The 12,683-nt window shown below is 34.1% G+C and overlaps 3 protein-coding genes across 3 annotated transcripts; 2 read left to right on the forward strand and 1 right to left on the reverse strand.

The window, feature by feature from the left end:
• Positions 1 to 2,923: 2,923 nt before the first annotated feature.
• Positions 2,924 to 4,873, forward strand: LOC148203376 (uncharacterized). The gene is made up of 4 exons (XM_088107595.1): positions 2,924 to 3,011; positions 3,110 to 3,345; positions 3,529 to 4,761; positions 4,805 to 4,873. Exons 1-4 carry the CDS (start codon positions 2,924 to 2,926, stop codon positions 4,871 to 4,873), a joined length of 1,626 nt encoding a protein of 541 aa, XP_087963721.1.
• A 44-nt stretch (positions 4,874 to 4,917) lies between these two features.
• Positions 4,918 to 6,023, forward strand: LOC148203377 (uncharacterized). Its single transcript, XM_088107556.1, has 3 exons — positions 4,918 to 5,078; positions 5,150 to 5,407; positions 5,486 to 6,023. The coding sequence occupies exons 1-3, from the start codon at positions 4,918 to 4,920 to the stop codon at positions 6,021 to 6,023; spliced, it is 957 nt and encodes a 318-aa protein (XP_087963682.1).
• Positions 6,024 to 8,696: 2,673 nt separating this feature from the next.
• LOC148203378 (amino acid transporter AVT6A-like) lies at positions 8,697 to 12,240 on the reverse strand. Its single transcript, XM_088106077.1, has 4 exons — positions 11,528 to 12,240; positions 11,080 to 11,283; positions 9,646 to 10,111; positions 8,697 to 9,230 (listed from the first exon to the last, which is right to left on the reverse strand). The coding sequence occupies exons 1-4, from the start codon at positions 12,075 to 12,077 to the stop codon at positions 9,092 to 9,094; spliced, it is 1,359 nt and encodes a 452-aa protein (XP_087962203.1). The 5' UTR covers positions 12,078 to 12,240; the 3' UTR covers positions 8,697 to 9,091.
• Between the last annotated feature and the right edge of the window lie 443 nt (positions 12,241 to 12,683).

The raw sequence follows: 12,683 nt of genomic DNA on the forward strand, positions 1-12,683 counted from the left end.
ATGTGTTTATAATTTATTTTCAGCTTAACTATGTTTTTTGTTGCATTTTGTTGTAGTTTTTTTCTGTATAGTCCTTCAACAAAAAATATATTTAATATGTAATTTACTAGGTGTAGTATAAAGCAATTACAGAAAAATGACTTAGCATAAAAGGTAATGAATTTTATTTCCTCTTGGGGTGATTCTAAAATATCTTCCAATAGGACATTGGAAAATTGTAAATATATATATATTACACATATAATTAATATAGATGAAGTTAAATCATTTTAGAGTGATAAGAGTCAGATGACATAAATCCATTGTGTTTGTTGAAAGACTATATATTGAAACCATTTTCCATTTCATGAACTAATCAATGCAGTTGCAACATAACTGCAGTACAAAGAAAAAGCAATATAAGCTTGTGATAATCAACAATGAGAAATCGAAAACTTAATTGGTGCCTAAGGTAAATAAAAATTTAATCTGATTTTACACAAGATTAACCTTATGAACTGCCTTCATCAGCAATATCATTAATAATTTAAATCAACCATTGACCTTCTAGGATCCCATATCTGTCATAAAATCTTCAGCAATAGTCATGGTTTCAAACAACTCATGATAATTAGTAACATGTGGAAGTAACTTTTTTTCACTATAAGAACACAGCGTATTTAATATAAAACACTTATGTAGACAATTGAAATTTCACCATTCCATCTATATTTGACAAATTTCAAACACTATTATTCATTTATTGGAATCTATTTAGTATTTCTATATTTTTCTAATAATTAGGAAAAATAATAATTTAAAATAGAAGTAATCATACATAACTAAAAACCTGTCACATAACTTGATGATAAGTGTTTCGTCAAGGTCAATTGTTTGGTTTTTGATGTTTCTGAGTCCAATTCAAACTATTTATATGTAAAAGGTATTTTAATTCCAAAGTTAAATCAACTTAGACAGAGTGAATGTTATAATTAATGTATAATCTTTTTTGTTATTTCAAACTTTTATTTATATATTTTATTATAAACTTTTTGATTAAGACTTAATTACGACCTAACGTAAATAATCATGCTTTAATCTTAAGTTAATCAGTTTTAGGATTGATTTACTTTGATTATGTTCAAACAGTATGATGAATTATCACTCACTTTGTTAGATAACCATATGGACTTAGTGACTTATCATCGAAACGTTTAGTTGATCAGCTGAACACGAGATTTGGCTTGATGATTCACCGTCCAAATTATAATTGATTAGATGATTATAAAGCATAATAATGAATTAGGATCAAGTAATACACATGTGAGTATTATTAAAGTGATTAGTGCATTTTTATCTTAATAATTTACCTAGACTTTTTATCACCATAGTTTTTTAATAATGATACTTTACACATTTACTTTTCTTCGTCTACAATTTTGCATAGTGTTACAATGTAGAATGTAAACTTTTGTTCAATCGTATTGCCAACATTTTACATCAAAAACGCATGTTCAGTTTTCTTAGATTTATTTTAGTTCTTACTATGAAAAATGTTATCTTTATTTTAAATAATACAACTAATATGTATTTTATATATATATATATATATATATATATATATATATATATATAAATCTTAGGTCAAATAGTCAATAATATCTTATTTTAAATATATTTTTCATTTGTTTAATATGACAAGTGTTATTTTGCATTAGAAACTTAATGTATCGTATGATCGTTTGGTTAACTATAATTTTGATTGTCATAGTCTGATGAACTACAACTCGGAGAGTCAACCATCAAGTTAATAACAAATCTCGAGTCTAAATGTTCAACCAAACACCGTGACGACAAGTCACAAAATTCAAACGGTTATCTAACAAATCAAGCGACAATTCATCTCCAAAACCAATTAACTCAAGGTTAAAATATGATTATTCACGTCTGGGCTTGTAAGCTGACCTTAATTAAAAGTTTATCCCCAAAATCTATAAATAAAGGTTTAAGGTAAGAAAGTCGGTTACACATTAATCACAATATTCATTGTTCTTTGTCTATGTTGATATGACTTTGACATTAAAGTACTTTCTATAAGTATCATCTGAACAATTTATACATATGGGAACTCTTCTTACTGAACATAATGTGAACTTAGAACGACATGCCAAAAACTAAAGGTTTAATCATTCACTAAGTCCCTATTTTCGCGTGGAATATCAATTTAGTCCCTTTGTTTCTGGAAATCTCAATTGGGTCCCAAATTTATGAAAATTGCAACAATTGGATCCTTTCCGTTAAATTGTGTCCAACAGCGTTAGTGTGTGTTTGACGTGGCACGCTGTAGTCAATTTCTTAACTGACGTGGCTAACTGAAGCAGGGGTAGTGAAGCACGTGGATAATAACAATTTTTTAAGTAAAAAGAAAATAAATGTTTTAAACCAAAATGGGGATTCAGATTTTGTGCGGATCGAATTATGGATTGGGATTCTTCTGAGTACTTCTAGGGTTCGGTTCGTCCAAAGTTCATTTCATTTCACAAAATTGGGGTATCAATTTGGGTATTTAGGGTTTAATCGAAGTTGACCTTGAGAGAGTGTGCAGTTGTCGTCGTCATCGGAGTTGTGGGACCTTCTTCAGTTGCAATCTGGAGTGGCCAGGTCAGTAAAAGTTTGGTTTTGTTTCAAACCTTTATATTGCGATGTTGGGTGGTGGTCCCCGTCTATGTATTGTGTTTTATTTTTTATTGCAACGTTGTGGTCCCCGTCGTCGGATTGTGTTCCATTTTTTATTACAATGTTGTGGTCCCCCCATGCCCCCCATGTTTAAAGTGATAATTGTCTGTGTGTGTGTGAGTGCGTTTTGGTTATGGTTTTAATACATGTTTTGTCGTCATTGATTACATTATAGGTGTATAAATACTTATATATAGTGTTTTGCATCATGGACGAGGATATTGAGGTTGTCTTTCACCATGGAGGGAAATTAGTTAACGATGGGAAGCTTAAGTATGAAGGGGGGAGACATCTAGGTTTATGTTTGACCCAGATGTTTGGAGTTATTTTGTGGTTGTTAGCGTAGTGAAATCTTTGGGATACCATGGGCTTAAAGATATGTGGTACTCTGTAGGAGGGGCTTCAGTGTTGGATGATAAGTTAGAGCCTCTGTGTGATGACACTGGTGCCATGCATATGGTTAATTTAGCTAGGCTGAATGGTGAGGTGCATGTGTTTTTGATACACCTTGTTTCTGAACCCGAAGTCATACATATGCTGGAATATGTTGGTAATGATGAAGGACAAGTTGAAGAGAGGGGTGATGTTGATTGTGAAGAAGTAGAAGTTGATGCTGTTATGGAGGAAGAGGTTGTTAGAGTTGAAGAAGTTGGTGGTGTGTTGGAAGAGATGGGTTAAGAAGTGGAAGTTGAGGCTGTTATGGAGGAAGAGGTTGATGGAGTTGAACAAGTTCAGGAAGTTGGTGGTGATGGTGAAGAAGTGGAAGTTGAGGCTGTTATGGAGGAAGAGGTTGATGGACTTGAACAAGTTCAGAAAGTTGGTGGTGATGGTGAACATGAAGGTGTAGAAGAGAATGAAGTTGAAGCAGATGTGGAAATCCGAAGCTGGAATTCCTCTTTTGAGAATGGTAGTGGTGATGGAAATAATGAGTGGTTGGAGGGGCTTGTTGATGTCAATGTTGGTTGTGATATAGATGATGATATACATGTAGATTTTGAGGAAAATGTGGAAGTGGAAGTCCAAAGTATGTCAAATGACTCTAGTGGACCATGTTCCAGTGTGAGTTCTGACAGCATGTTTGATGTTAACGTGGAGGGTGGGAATGATAGAGGTTTGTCAGATGATGAGTGGGAATCTGAACAATTAATTAGTGGAGCAGAAAGTGATGAAGACGATACCGATGTAGAGGGTTATGGGACTTTTGCAACATTTGTGTTGCCAAAAAGTATGGTTGACTTTAAGTGGGAAGTTGGGACATATTTTGCTGAAAAGCAAGACATTTTGGAGGCTATAAAAAATTATGCGTTGGATAATGGAAGAAATATTAAGTTTGTTAAGAATGATAAACAAAGAATTAGGTTGAAGTGTGTGGGTGCAAAAGGTAAATGCCCTTGGAAGTTATATTGTGGTTATATGAAGGCAGTGAAAACATGGCAATTGAGAACAATGGTGGACAACCATACCTACAGCAGGGAGTTCAACCTTAAATTAATTGATGCCAAGTGGTTGAGAAAAAAGATACAAAAAACTATTAGAGATAATCCTACAGTTAAGGGTGTGGATATAAGGGAAAAAGTTCAAAGGAAATGGAACATTGGTATTTCAAGGTGTATGGCCTATAGGGCCAAAAACATAGCAACAGAGCAAATTGATGGCTCTTTCAAAGAGCAGTATAAAAGGTTATATGATTATGCCCATGAGTTGGTGGCCAAAAATCCTGGGTCAACAGTGAAACTAAAGGTTGAGGATGTGGGGGGTAAAGTCGTTTTCAAGAGATTCTATGTATGTTTAAAGGCTTGCAAAAACAGTTTTATGTCATGCAGGCCAATTATTGGTTTAGATGGAGCATTTTTGAAAGGTAAGTACGGTGGTGAGTTGTTAACAGCTGTGGGCCGAGATGAGAATGAGCAGATGTTGCCAATTGCATACTGTGTTGTTGAAGTTGAGAACAAGGATTCGTGGAGGTGGTTCTTGGAACTGTTGGTAGATGACCTTGGAGGGGCTGAAATTTGTTCTTCATTTACCTTTATATCAGACCAGCAAAAGGTAATAGTAATCATTAATTTGTAATTGTACATTTTAATTTTAGGTTCTTAAGTATTTGTTGGCTGTATTCATTACTTGTATATTGTATTGCAGGGTCTACTTCATGCAATAGATGAATTGCTTCCTAGAGTTGATCAAAGGTTTTGCGTGAGGCATATGTATGCCAACTTCAGGAAGAAATACCCTGGTAAAAACCTGAAGCGTTTAATGTGGAGGGCAGCTACAGCCACACATCCACAAACATGGGAGATGGAAATGAGAAACATAAGAGCAATGAACGAAGATGCTTATAAGCATTTGATTGCCATCCCTCCAAGGTTAGTCTTCAAAAGTATAACATAATTCCTTATTCATATAATGTTAATAATAATTCTATTATTTGTTGTAGGTATTGGTCAAGATCAAGGTTCACTGAAAGAGCTAAATCTGACACCTTAGTAAACAATATGAGTGAGGGCTTCAACAATGTCCTCGTTTCTGCCAGGAGTAAACCCATAATTACTTTGTTGGAGACGATACGGCTTTACCTCATGCAAAGATGGGCCAAGAACAGGTCAAGCATATCATCATTTACTGGATCCATTTGTCCCAAGATCCTATCCAGATTTAGAAAGGAATCTCAGTTAACTAAAAATTGGATTCCTAGGTAAATTCCAGTAATCACTTCTATGTTATATTAATTTACTATTGTGGTTAATAATTATTGTTGTCTTCTTCTACACAGTTGGTCAGGCAACAAGCTATTTGAAGTTCGTCACATGTCTAACAATGGAGATAAGTTCGTAGTCAACATAGATGACTCCTCATGCACATGCAAAACTTGGATGATGACTGGAATCCCCTGTTCTCATTCATTGGCTGCAATGAAGTTCCTCAACATTGATGGAGAACAATTTATTGACTCTTGCTACATGAAATCCAGATATGAGGAGACATATTCAACAATTATATATCCCTTAAATGGAGCCAACATGTGGAACATTACTCCATATCCTGATGTGTCTCCACCACACAAAAGAGTATTGCCTGGAAGACCAAAGAGAAAACGAAGACTAAAGCAATGGGAAATGAGGAAGGATGAATCAAGAATGACCAAATCTGGCTTGCAGAAGAGATGTGGCATATGTAGAGAACATGGCCATAACAGAACTCGTTGCCCATCAGCAACCCAAGCAGGAACTATGCTCAGTACATCAGCAACCCAAGCAACTCCATCCACTCAACAATCTGAAATAGCACATCACTCTGGGAATCAACCGTAGTAGACAGTAGGAATGAAATTTTGTAATCTTTTTAGGCTACAAAACATTATGTACAAAAGCAGTAGATGTAGGAAAACGTTATTGTGGTACTGCAGTTGATAAATGATGGAACTTGATGCTGTTTTTATGGTTAATTTGGTCTGTATGACAGCAGTTTTATGTACTACTTCAGATTAATTAAATTTCAGCATATATGCTTAATTTAGTTCCATTTATCTGTTGTGCATTGATGTTATGTTGATCTTTTAACATGGTTATGTTTCTGATTTTAACATGGTTATAAAAGTTCTAGTGTGGTTTTGCTTGAGATTAATGAACTGTTCTGCCAATTACTATCCATAAATCTCCAGGAATCATCGAAAATGGGCATGACTCAGAAAGATCAACACATTCTACTTTTATATAGTGGTTGAGATTAATGAAAATTGTATGAAGTTTATGCACTTTGTGCTTATTAGTTCACTTTGAAACCACTTCATATGATTGTGCTTATTAGTTGACAGTTCAATACGAAGAGTATTTTGGCCAAAAGTTTCAATAAATACTTTGAATTACTTCCTTACCAAAAGTTACAAACAATACAAACTTTTATAGTCAAAATAACTTTGGTTCATTGCATTCTAAGTACATTCCATCATAAGTACAATGAAATCATTCCTATGAACGAAAAAACACTATTGTAAGTACAATAATGTTCACCACAACAAGAACAGAGACAATCCCTAACAAGACATTAAGCCTATTTCCCAATTTCTTCACAGACAAGTCCAAATCACTTATAATCTTCCATCCACCTTCCATTGCTTCTCTGTTCAGCAAAGACTCAGACTTGCCTTCACACTTTGCACTCGTTTTCGTTTCAACAACCCCATCATCTGCGCACCATGTGAAATAATTGCAACCACCATCTTCACCACCATTCTGTGACAACAAAACACCAATCAGGGCACCCTCGAACTCAAAATAAGAACAACGAAAAACCCAACAAAAAACCTTACCTTGAACTTAGGGCAGCCCCAAAATTTCTTGCCTTTGTTCTTAACTGTTCTTGCAGTTCTGACAACACATTTCATCCCATAATAGCACAACGGACCACCATTGTTGTTCTTAACTCCTCGAGCACCACCACAGACCACATTACTGTCTTGCTTCCGCCACCCGCTGCATGACGAAGACGAACAGGGATGCATCTTCAACCATAACTTCGATTAAACCCTAAATACCAAAATTGATACCCCAATTTGTGAAATGGAATGAACTTTGGACGAACCGAACCCTAGAAATACTCAGAAGAATCCCAATCCCTAATTCAATCAATTCAAAATCTGAATCCCCATTTTGGTTTAAAACATTTATTTTCTTTTTACTTAAAAAATTGTTATTATCCACGTGCTTCACTACCCCTGCTTCAGTCAGCCACGTCAGTTAAGAAACTGACTACAGCGTGCCACGTCAAACACACACTAACGCCGTTGGACACAATCTAATGGAAAGGATCCAATTGTTGCAATTTTCATAAATTTGGGACCCAATTGAGATTTCCAAAAACAAAGGGACTAAATTGATATTCCACGCGAAAATAGGAATTTCGTGAATGATTACACCAAAACTAAATAATTAATCTTGATCTCACAACGAAACAATTATCATTATATCTATCTTTTATTTATAGTGTAAAACTATAATGTGTCATGATAAATAAATAGATAAAAATATATTTAAAAGTAAAATATTCTTTTTACATAGAAAGTATTACATAATATAAGAAAATGAATCAATTTCATGGAAATTTTTTGCAATTGAACAAACTTTACAATATGGCCTTAAGAAAACTAAAGAAGTAAAAATAAATGATTAAAATATCATAACTAAAGTATTGGTGATAATCGTGTACTAACCAGGTTGCTTAATCTTGCTTCATTATCAATTATACCCTTATCCATATAATTTATTTTATTATTTTACCTTTTTGTGTTTTGTAGCGGTCTTTTTAAATTCAATTAACCACGTACAAAAAAAAAGTACCTATAACAAAATAATTTATTTCATAACTATTTTTATGAATATCATTTTTTACAAAATTTAATAAAAAAGTTTATTTTAATATCTACACTAAATTTTTTTTTTGTTATCACAACAAAAAAAATTAATACAGAAGAAATATTATTTATTTTTATGATTACTTTTTTATGAAAATCAATGTAATAATATTTTTTATTTTAATAACTATTATAATAATTACCTTTTATTATATAATAAGAAAATAACACACATAGCATGTTATGAGGACAATTATCATCACACGTGTACACAACAATCTTCTTATTAATTATCGTTGTTTAAGATATAGGATAATGACGATTAATTTATAAATGTGATCGGAAAATTAGATTAATTATAAAAAAAAAAGGCAATGTGACATCTACAACTAAAGTTCTTATATGACTTCAATATATAAATGACTCATTTTGTATTATCAAGGAGAATATTTGTTATCATTAGTGCAGATTTGTTGGCTACAAATCTTGAATGATTTTACACCTATAATTACCTAAATAATCTTCACAATTTGTTAGGAAAGCTACACGACAGCATTTATAAAAAGAAATCTTATCATCACTAAAAACAGAGATGATTCAATAATGGAAGGTTTTATAATATGATTTCTGAAAAATTTAAGGCAACTATAGTATACCATTATTAATATTTATTATTCAAGAATAACTTGAAAAAAACATCCGGAAAAGAAGCCATAGTAGATTGGTTTAGAGACAGTGCTTTGAGAAATATGGAAAATATTAAAGTACAACTAAATATTCCTTATTTGAGACAGTCTTCCATTTCTGCTTGCAATTTGATCAAATATTCCAAATCCACTTGTATTTCCAAAACCTTTTCAAATGTTATGAACCTTGAAAAAGTTCAGTGATTTTTCAAACCAACTTCTAAATAATCCACACATTCAATTTGACCTACTGAACTATCAAGGATTGGTGTATTTTCGATGGTTAAGAGTGTGTATTTCAACTTGATGAGTTTGGTTACCGATAAAATAGGAAACTCATAACTCATTGCTGAGGATCCACACGTTTTCCGAACAAAGATTCAGCATTACTGTATATAGCCACTACATTTGAGAACACAGCAAGAAAAATCATGACAATGGATAAAACCTTGTCCTTCTTTGTTGAAATCCCATGAGGATCCCTGAAATGAAAAAAAAAAATTATAGATAGTTAGGAAAATGGATCTAAGTGGCTTTGAAGTTAAAACCAATTTAAATAATAATAGTTTTCTGTCAGTGAAAAATTACATTCATTTGCTAGACTTTGCTTCATGGATAAACAAAATTACAGGAGATAGTCATTATTATCCAGCCTTATACTTAAACAAGACAATCTCCATAATTTAATGTCATCCTATATCCCAGTTAAGTTAAAAATTATAGAAGTTCAGAGACCTATATGCTTGAGTTCTCAGCTGAAGAAAAAAGTTATTTATTATCCAACATAAGCCATAAAGATTGACATAACAAACACTTCAATAAAATGAACACAGATTAAATCAACAATAATGAAAATATGATGTGTTCAATACATTTAGATAAAGTAAGAAAATCCACCTGATAGAAATTGCAGCAGGGAAAATAAACCCAAGGCAAACGGTGGCAGTAGCTCCAGTGAATTGAAACACATCCCAGATAGTAGGTAAAAAATTTGCAGCCACATATATTAAAGTGATGAGTCCAATGGTGATCAAGACAAACCTACGATGATCTAAATCCAAGGACCTAGCTGAAGGAAAGATGAGATCGTCCAAATTGAAGCGCAATGAGAAGAAGATAACTGGGAAAACAAGCATGAGGTGGAGGGCGTAGCTGATACGAACAATGTCATTGAGTAGACTGCTATAAGGGATACCCAGATCAGTATCAAAGTTGGCCAGCACATCATCAAGTGTTGACTCACCAAATAGGAGAACTCCAAATAATGCTGTAAGAATATAAATACTAGAACACAGAACCAGTGATGCACGTATAACCGGTTGCATCAAGGAAGGGTCTCCTAATTCATTTTCGATTGTATGCACTGCATGAACAGGACAGAACTTTGCTCAAAAATAGTCTGCCAGTACTTAACACTGCTTCTTTGTTGTATTAAATATCTGAGCATAACAGAAATCATAAATACAAAACCGTGATAGCTGATAGAACACAAGAAATGTAAGACTCACACTAGAGCCTCCAGCTCCTTCGGAATGATTTCCCTGTCTAAAAAATTTATTACACACCACCTTGACCCTCACATCGCTCTGTCCCTAGCCATAAACTCTTAATTTGGTAAACTGGCAAGCCAGGATTGTAACTAACTCCCTCTTTCCCACAGGCCAATTTATTCTATAAACCCTACAGATCATATGTTTCTTTAAGCTTGGATCCCACAATTGATTCAGGCCCTGTTCAGCCCTAATATCTGACATTGTGCCAAAAGTCGGTATAGGATCAATATCACAGAGCATTTATATTTGAATGATAAATATTGACAAACTGTCATCTTATTCCAATTTTAAAGAAATATGATTATTGCAACAAGCATGAATGATCATGCAGAATAAATAGAAACCCGTTGAAAAGGAAGATTTGTGATTGTGACAATACAAAGAAGTGAGTGAAAGGAACTATCATTGCCTTTGCCATTAACATATTTTAGTGAATTGTATCTTTCTTTCCTTACAGAGGGGTAAAATGTTGTTCTTTTCATTTCTCAACTTTTATTTCTTTTGGAACCAATCTCCTCCAAAGCAAAGAGACACGTATTACACCAAGTCAAGAGTCAAGACAATAAACAGAATGCACTGCTTCAGATAAGTTCCCATGACTCATGGATTGACGAAAATTTTTTATTTCACTGATTTGGCATAAAAATATGTACTTGTATTAACATAACAGTATTTGAGTCATTAGTTAATCTCTCTACTTTCATTGAAGTGGGGAGAATTAATAAAATTATCATCCAAAACATCAGAAAATGAAATTTTAAACAATATGGCAGCTTACCATTGTAGTGACAAACAAATGCCGTCACAAGAACTGGAACGGCAGTAAAGAGATTCCATATGGATGAAACATCAGTAATGTTAGGAAGCATCCTGGGACTGGCTATGCTGCCATTAAACAATTTGAAGAACGTGATTCCCGCAGTTATGAGTAGAAACACAATGGCCAGAGCCACTGCTAAAGCAGAACTATGTCTCAACGAATCTGCAGGCACAAAACAGTCCACATACCAAAGTATAATCATCAATACCCCACTGAAAATATCCACCCACAATGCTCCCTTCACGACTCGATTAATCACTAATGAAGCATATTTAATCATTAATACCCCAACTACAAAATTGAACTGTATACAATCAAATTCATCACTTATTTTATTTTTTCTGTTGGAAGTAATTACAGAAATAATCATTCTCAAACATGTGCAGTGTGTATTGTGGTCAGTTACCTATCCTCTTAAAGAAGGCCAATGGAGCAAATACGAAGAGAGTTGCGAGAAGCAGAACGAAAGTACGGGTTGTCCAGAAGCACTGGCCGAACCAGCCTTCAAGCACCCCGAAATGATGGACTCCACTGGAAGATGTTCCAGACAAGACATCACCAATTATGATGACGTAAACAACAAGTATCCCAAAGTTGTTGAGAAGCACCGCCACGTGAAAGAGCAGGGTTCCGGAGCTCCCAAAAGCATCCCCCATGAGGTGGGCGTAGGTGGCGGCCTTGGCGGCTCTACTGAATCTGAGAAGAATCTCGAGAGAGGTGTGCGTGAGGAAGGCCAGGAAGATGATGGCACCAACGCCCACACTCACACCCACAACTTTCATGGCCGCCGGCAAGGCCATGATCCCAGCACCGATGATCGTTGTAGATAAATTGAACACAGAACCACTAAGCGATGCCTTTGACCCTGACCCTGACCCGGACCACGAGCCGTCATCTCTTTCGCTGCTTCGAAGCAGAGGCAACGGCGACGGTGATTCCTCCTTGCGGTGGCTCATTCTGTTATTGCTAACTACTGCTATTCAGTCTTCTGTATCTTTTTCTTTCTCTTCCTGTGGCTCTGGCGTCACACTCACATCACAATCACAATGTATATAATATTGCACAATCCGATAAGTTTGTGAAATGTGATGTAAGAAAGTGCCAACCAAGACCACGTTGATGCCTACGGATACCTTCATTCTACTCAGTATTATCTTAGCTTCCCATTTTTGGTATAAACGTAAATGGAAAAAAAAAAACAAAAGGAAAGGATAAAGAAAGAAGAAAAGAAAAGAAAAACTCTATTTGTTCTTTAATTAATTAATAAATAAAAAGTAATTTATTTCTTTTCTAACTATAGAATTGTAAACGTACATAAGCTGGGTTAATTAACTAATGAATCACAGAAGCAAATCAAACGAAATACCTAGATAGAATAAATAGAGTGTATTCAATTTAAACTAAAATTATTTATTAAATTTAAGCGAAACAATTGTATTAGCCGAAATTCAATCTAAGATTTAATTAAACGCATTTAGTCAAACCAATCTAATTATATATCAATAACATTCAATCTAAACATTTAATATCATATATCATTATTAGAAATATTTTAAGTTTAG

Source organism: Vigna umbellata, chromosome 2 (assembly GCF_029865625.1).
Source record: "Vigna umbellata cultivar VRB3 chromosome 2, Vumbellata_1.0, whole genome shotgun sequence".
In the NCBI taxonomy this organism is placed as follows: Eukaryota; Viridiplantae; Streptophyta; class Magnoliopsida; order Fabales; family Fabaceae; genus Vigna; species Vigna umbellata.

Coding starts and splice junctions, on each gene's coding strand:
- LOC148203378 (XM_088106077.1), bottom strand. CDS start 12,077: ATGAGCCACCGCAAGGAGGAATCACCGTCGCCGTTGCCTCTGCTTCGA. Junction 10,112..11,079: donor ATTTGTTTGTCACTACAATG/GTAAGCTGCCAT, acceptor CTGTTCATGCAG/TGCATACAATCGAAAATGAA. Junction 9,231..9,645: donor CCTGCTGCAATTTCTATCAG/GTGGATTTTCTT, acceptor TTTTCATTTCAG/GGATCCTCATGGGATTTCAA.
- LOC148203376 (XM_088107595.1), top strand. CDS start 2,924: ATGGACGAGGATATTGAGGTTGTCTTTCACCATGGAGGGAAATTAGTT. Junction 3,346..3,528: donor ATGCTGTTATGGAGGAAGAG/GTTGTTAGAGTT, acceptor GAACAAGTTCAG/AAAGTTGGTGGTGATGGTGA. Junction 4,762..4,804: donor TTATATCAGACCAGCAAAAG/GTAATAGTAATC, acceptor TTTTAATTTTAG/GTTCTTAAGTATTTGTTGGC.
- LOC148203377 (XM_088107556.1), top strand. CDS start 4,918: ATGTATGCCAACTTCAGGAAGAAATACCCTGGTAAAAACCTGAAGCGT. Junction 5,079..5,149: donor TTGATTGCCATCCCTCCAAG/GTTAGTCTTCAA, acceptor TATTTGTTGTAG/GTATTGGTCAAGATCAAGGT. Junction 5,408..5,485: donor ACTAAAAATTGGATTCCTAG/GTAAATTCCAGT, acceptor TCTTCTACACAG/TTGGTCAGGCAACAAGCTAT.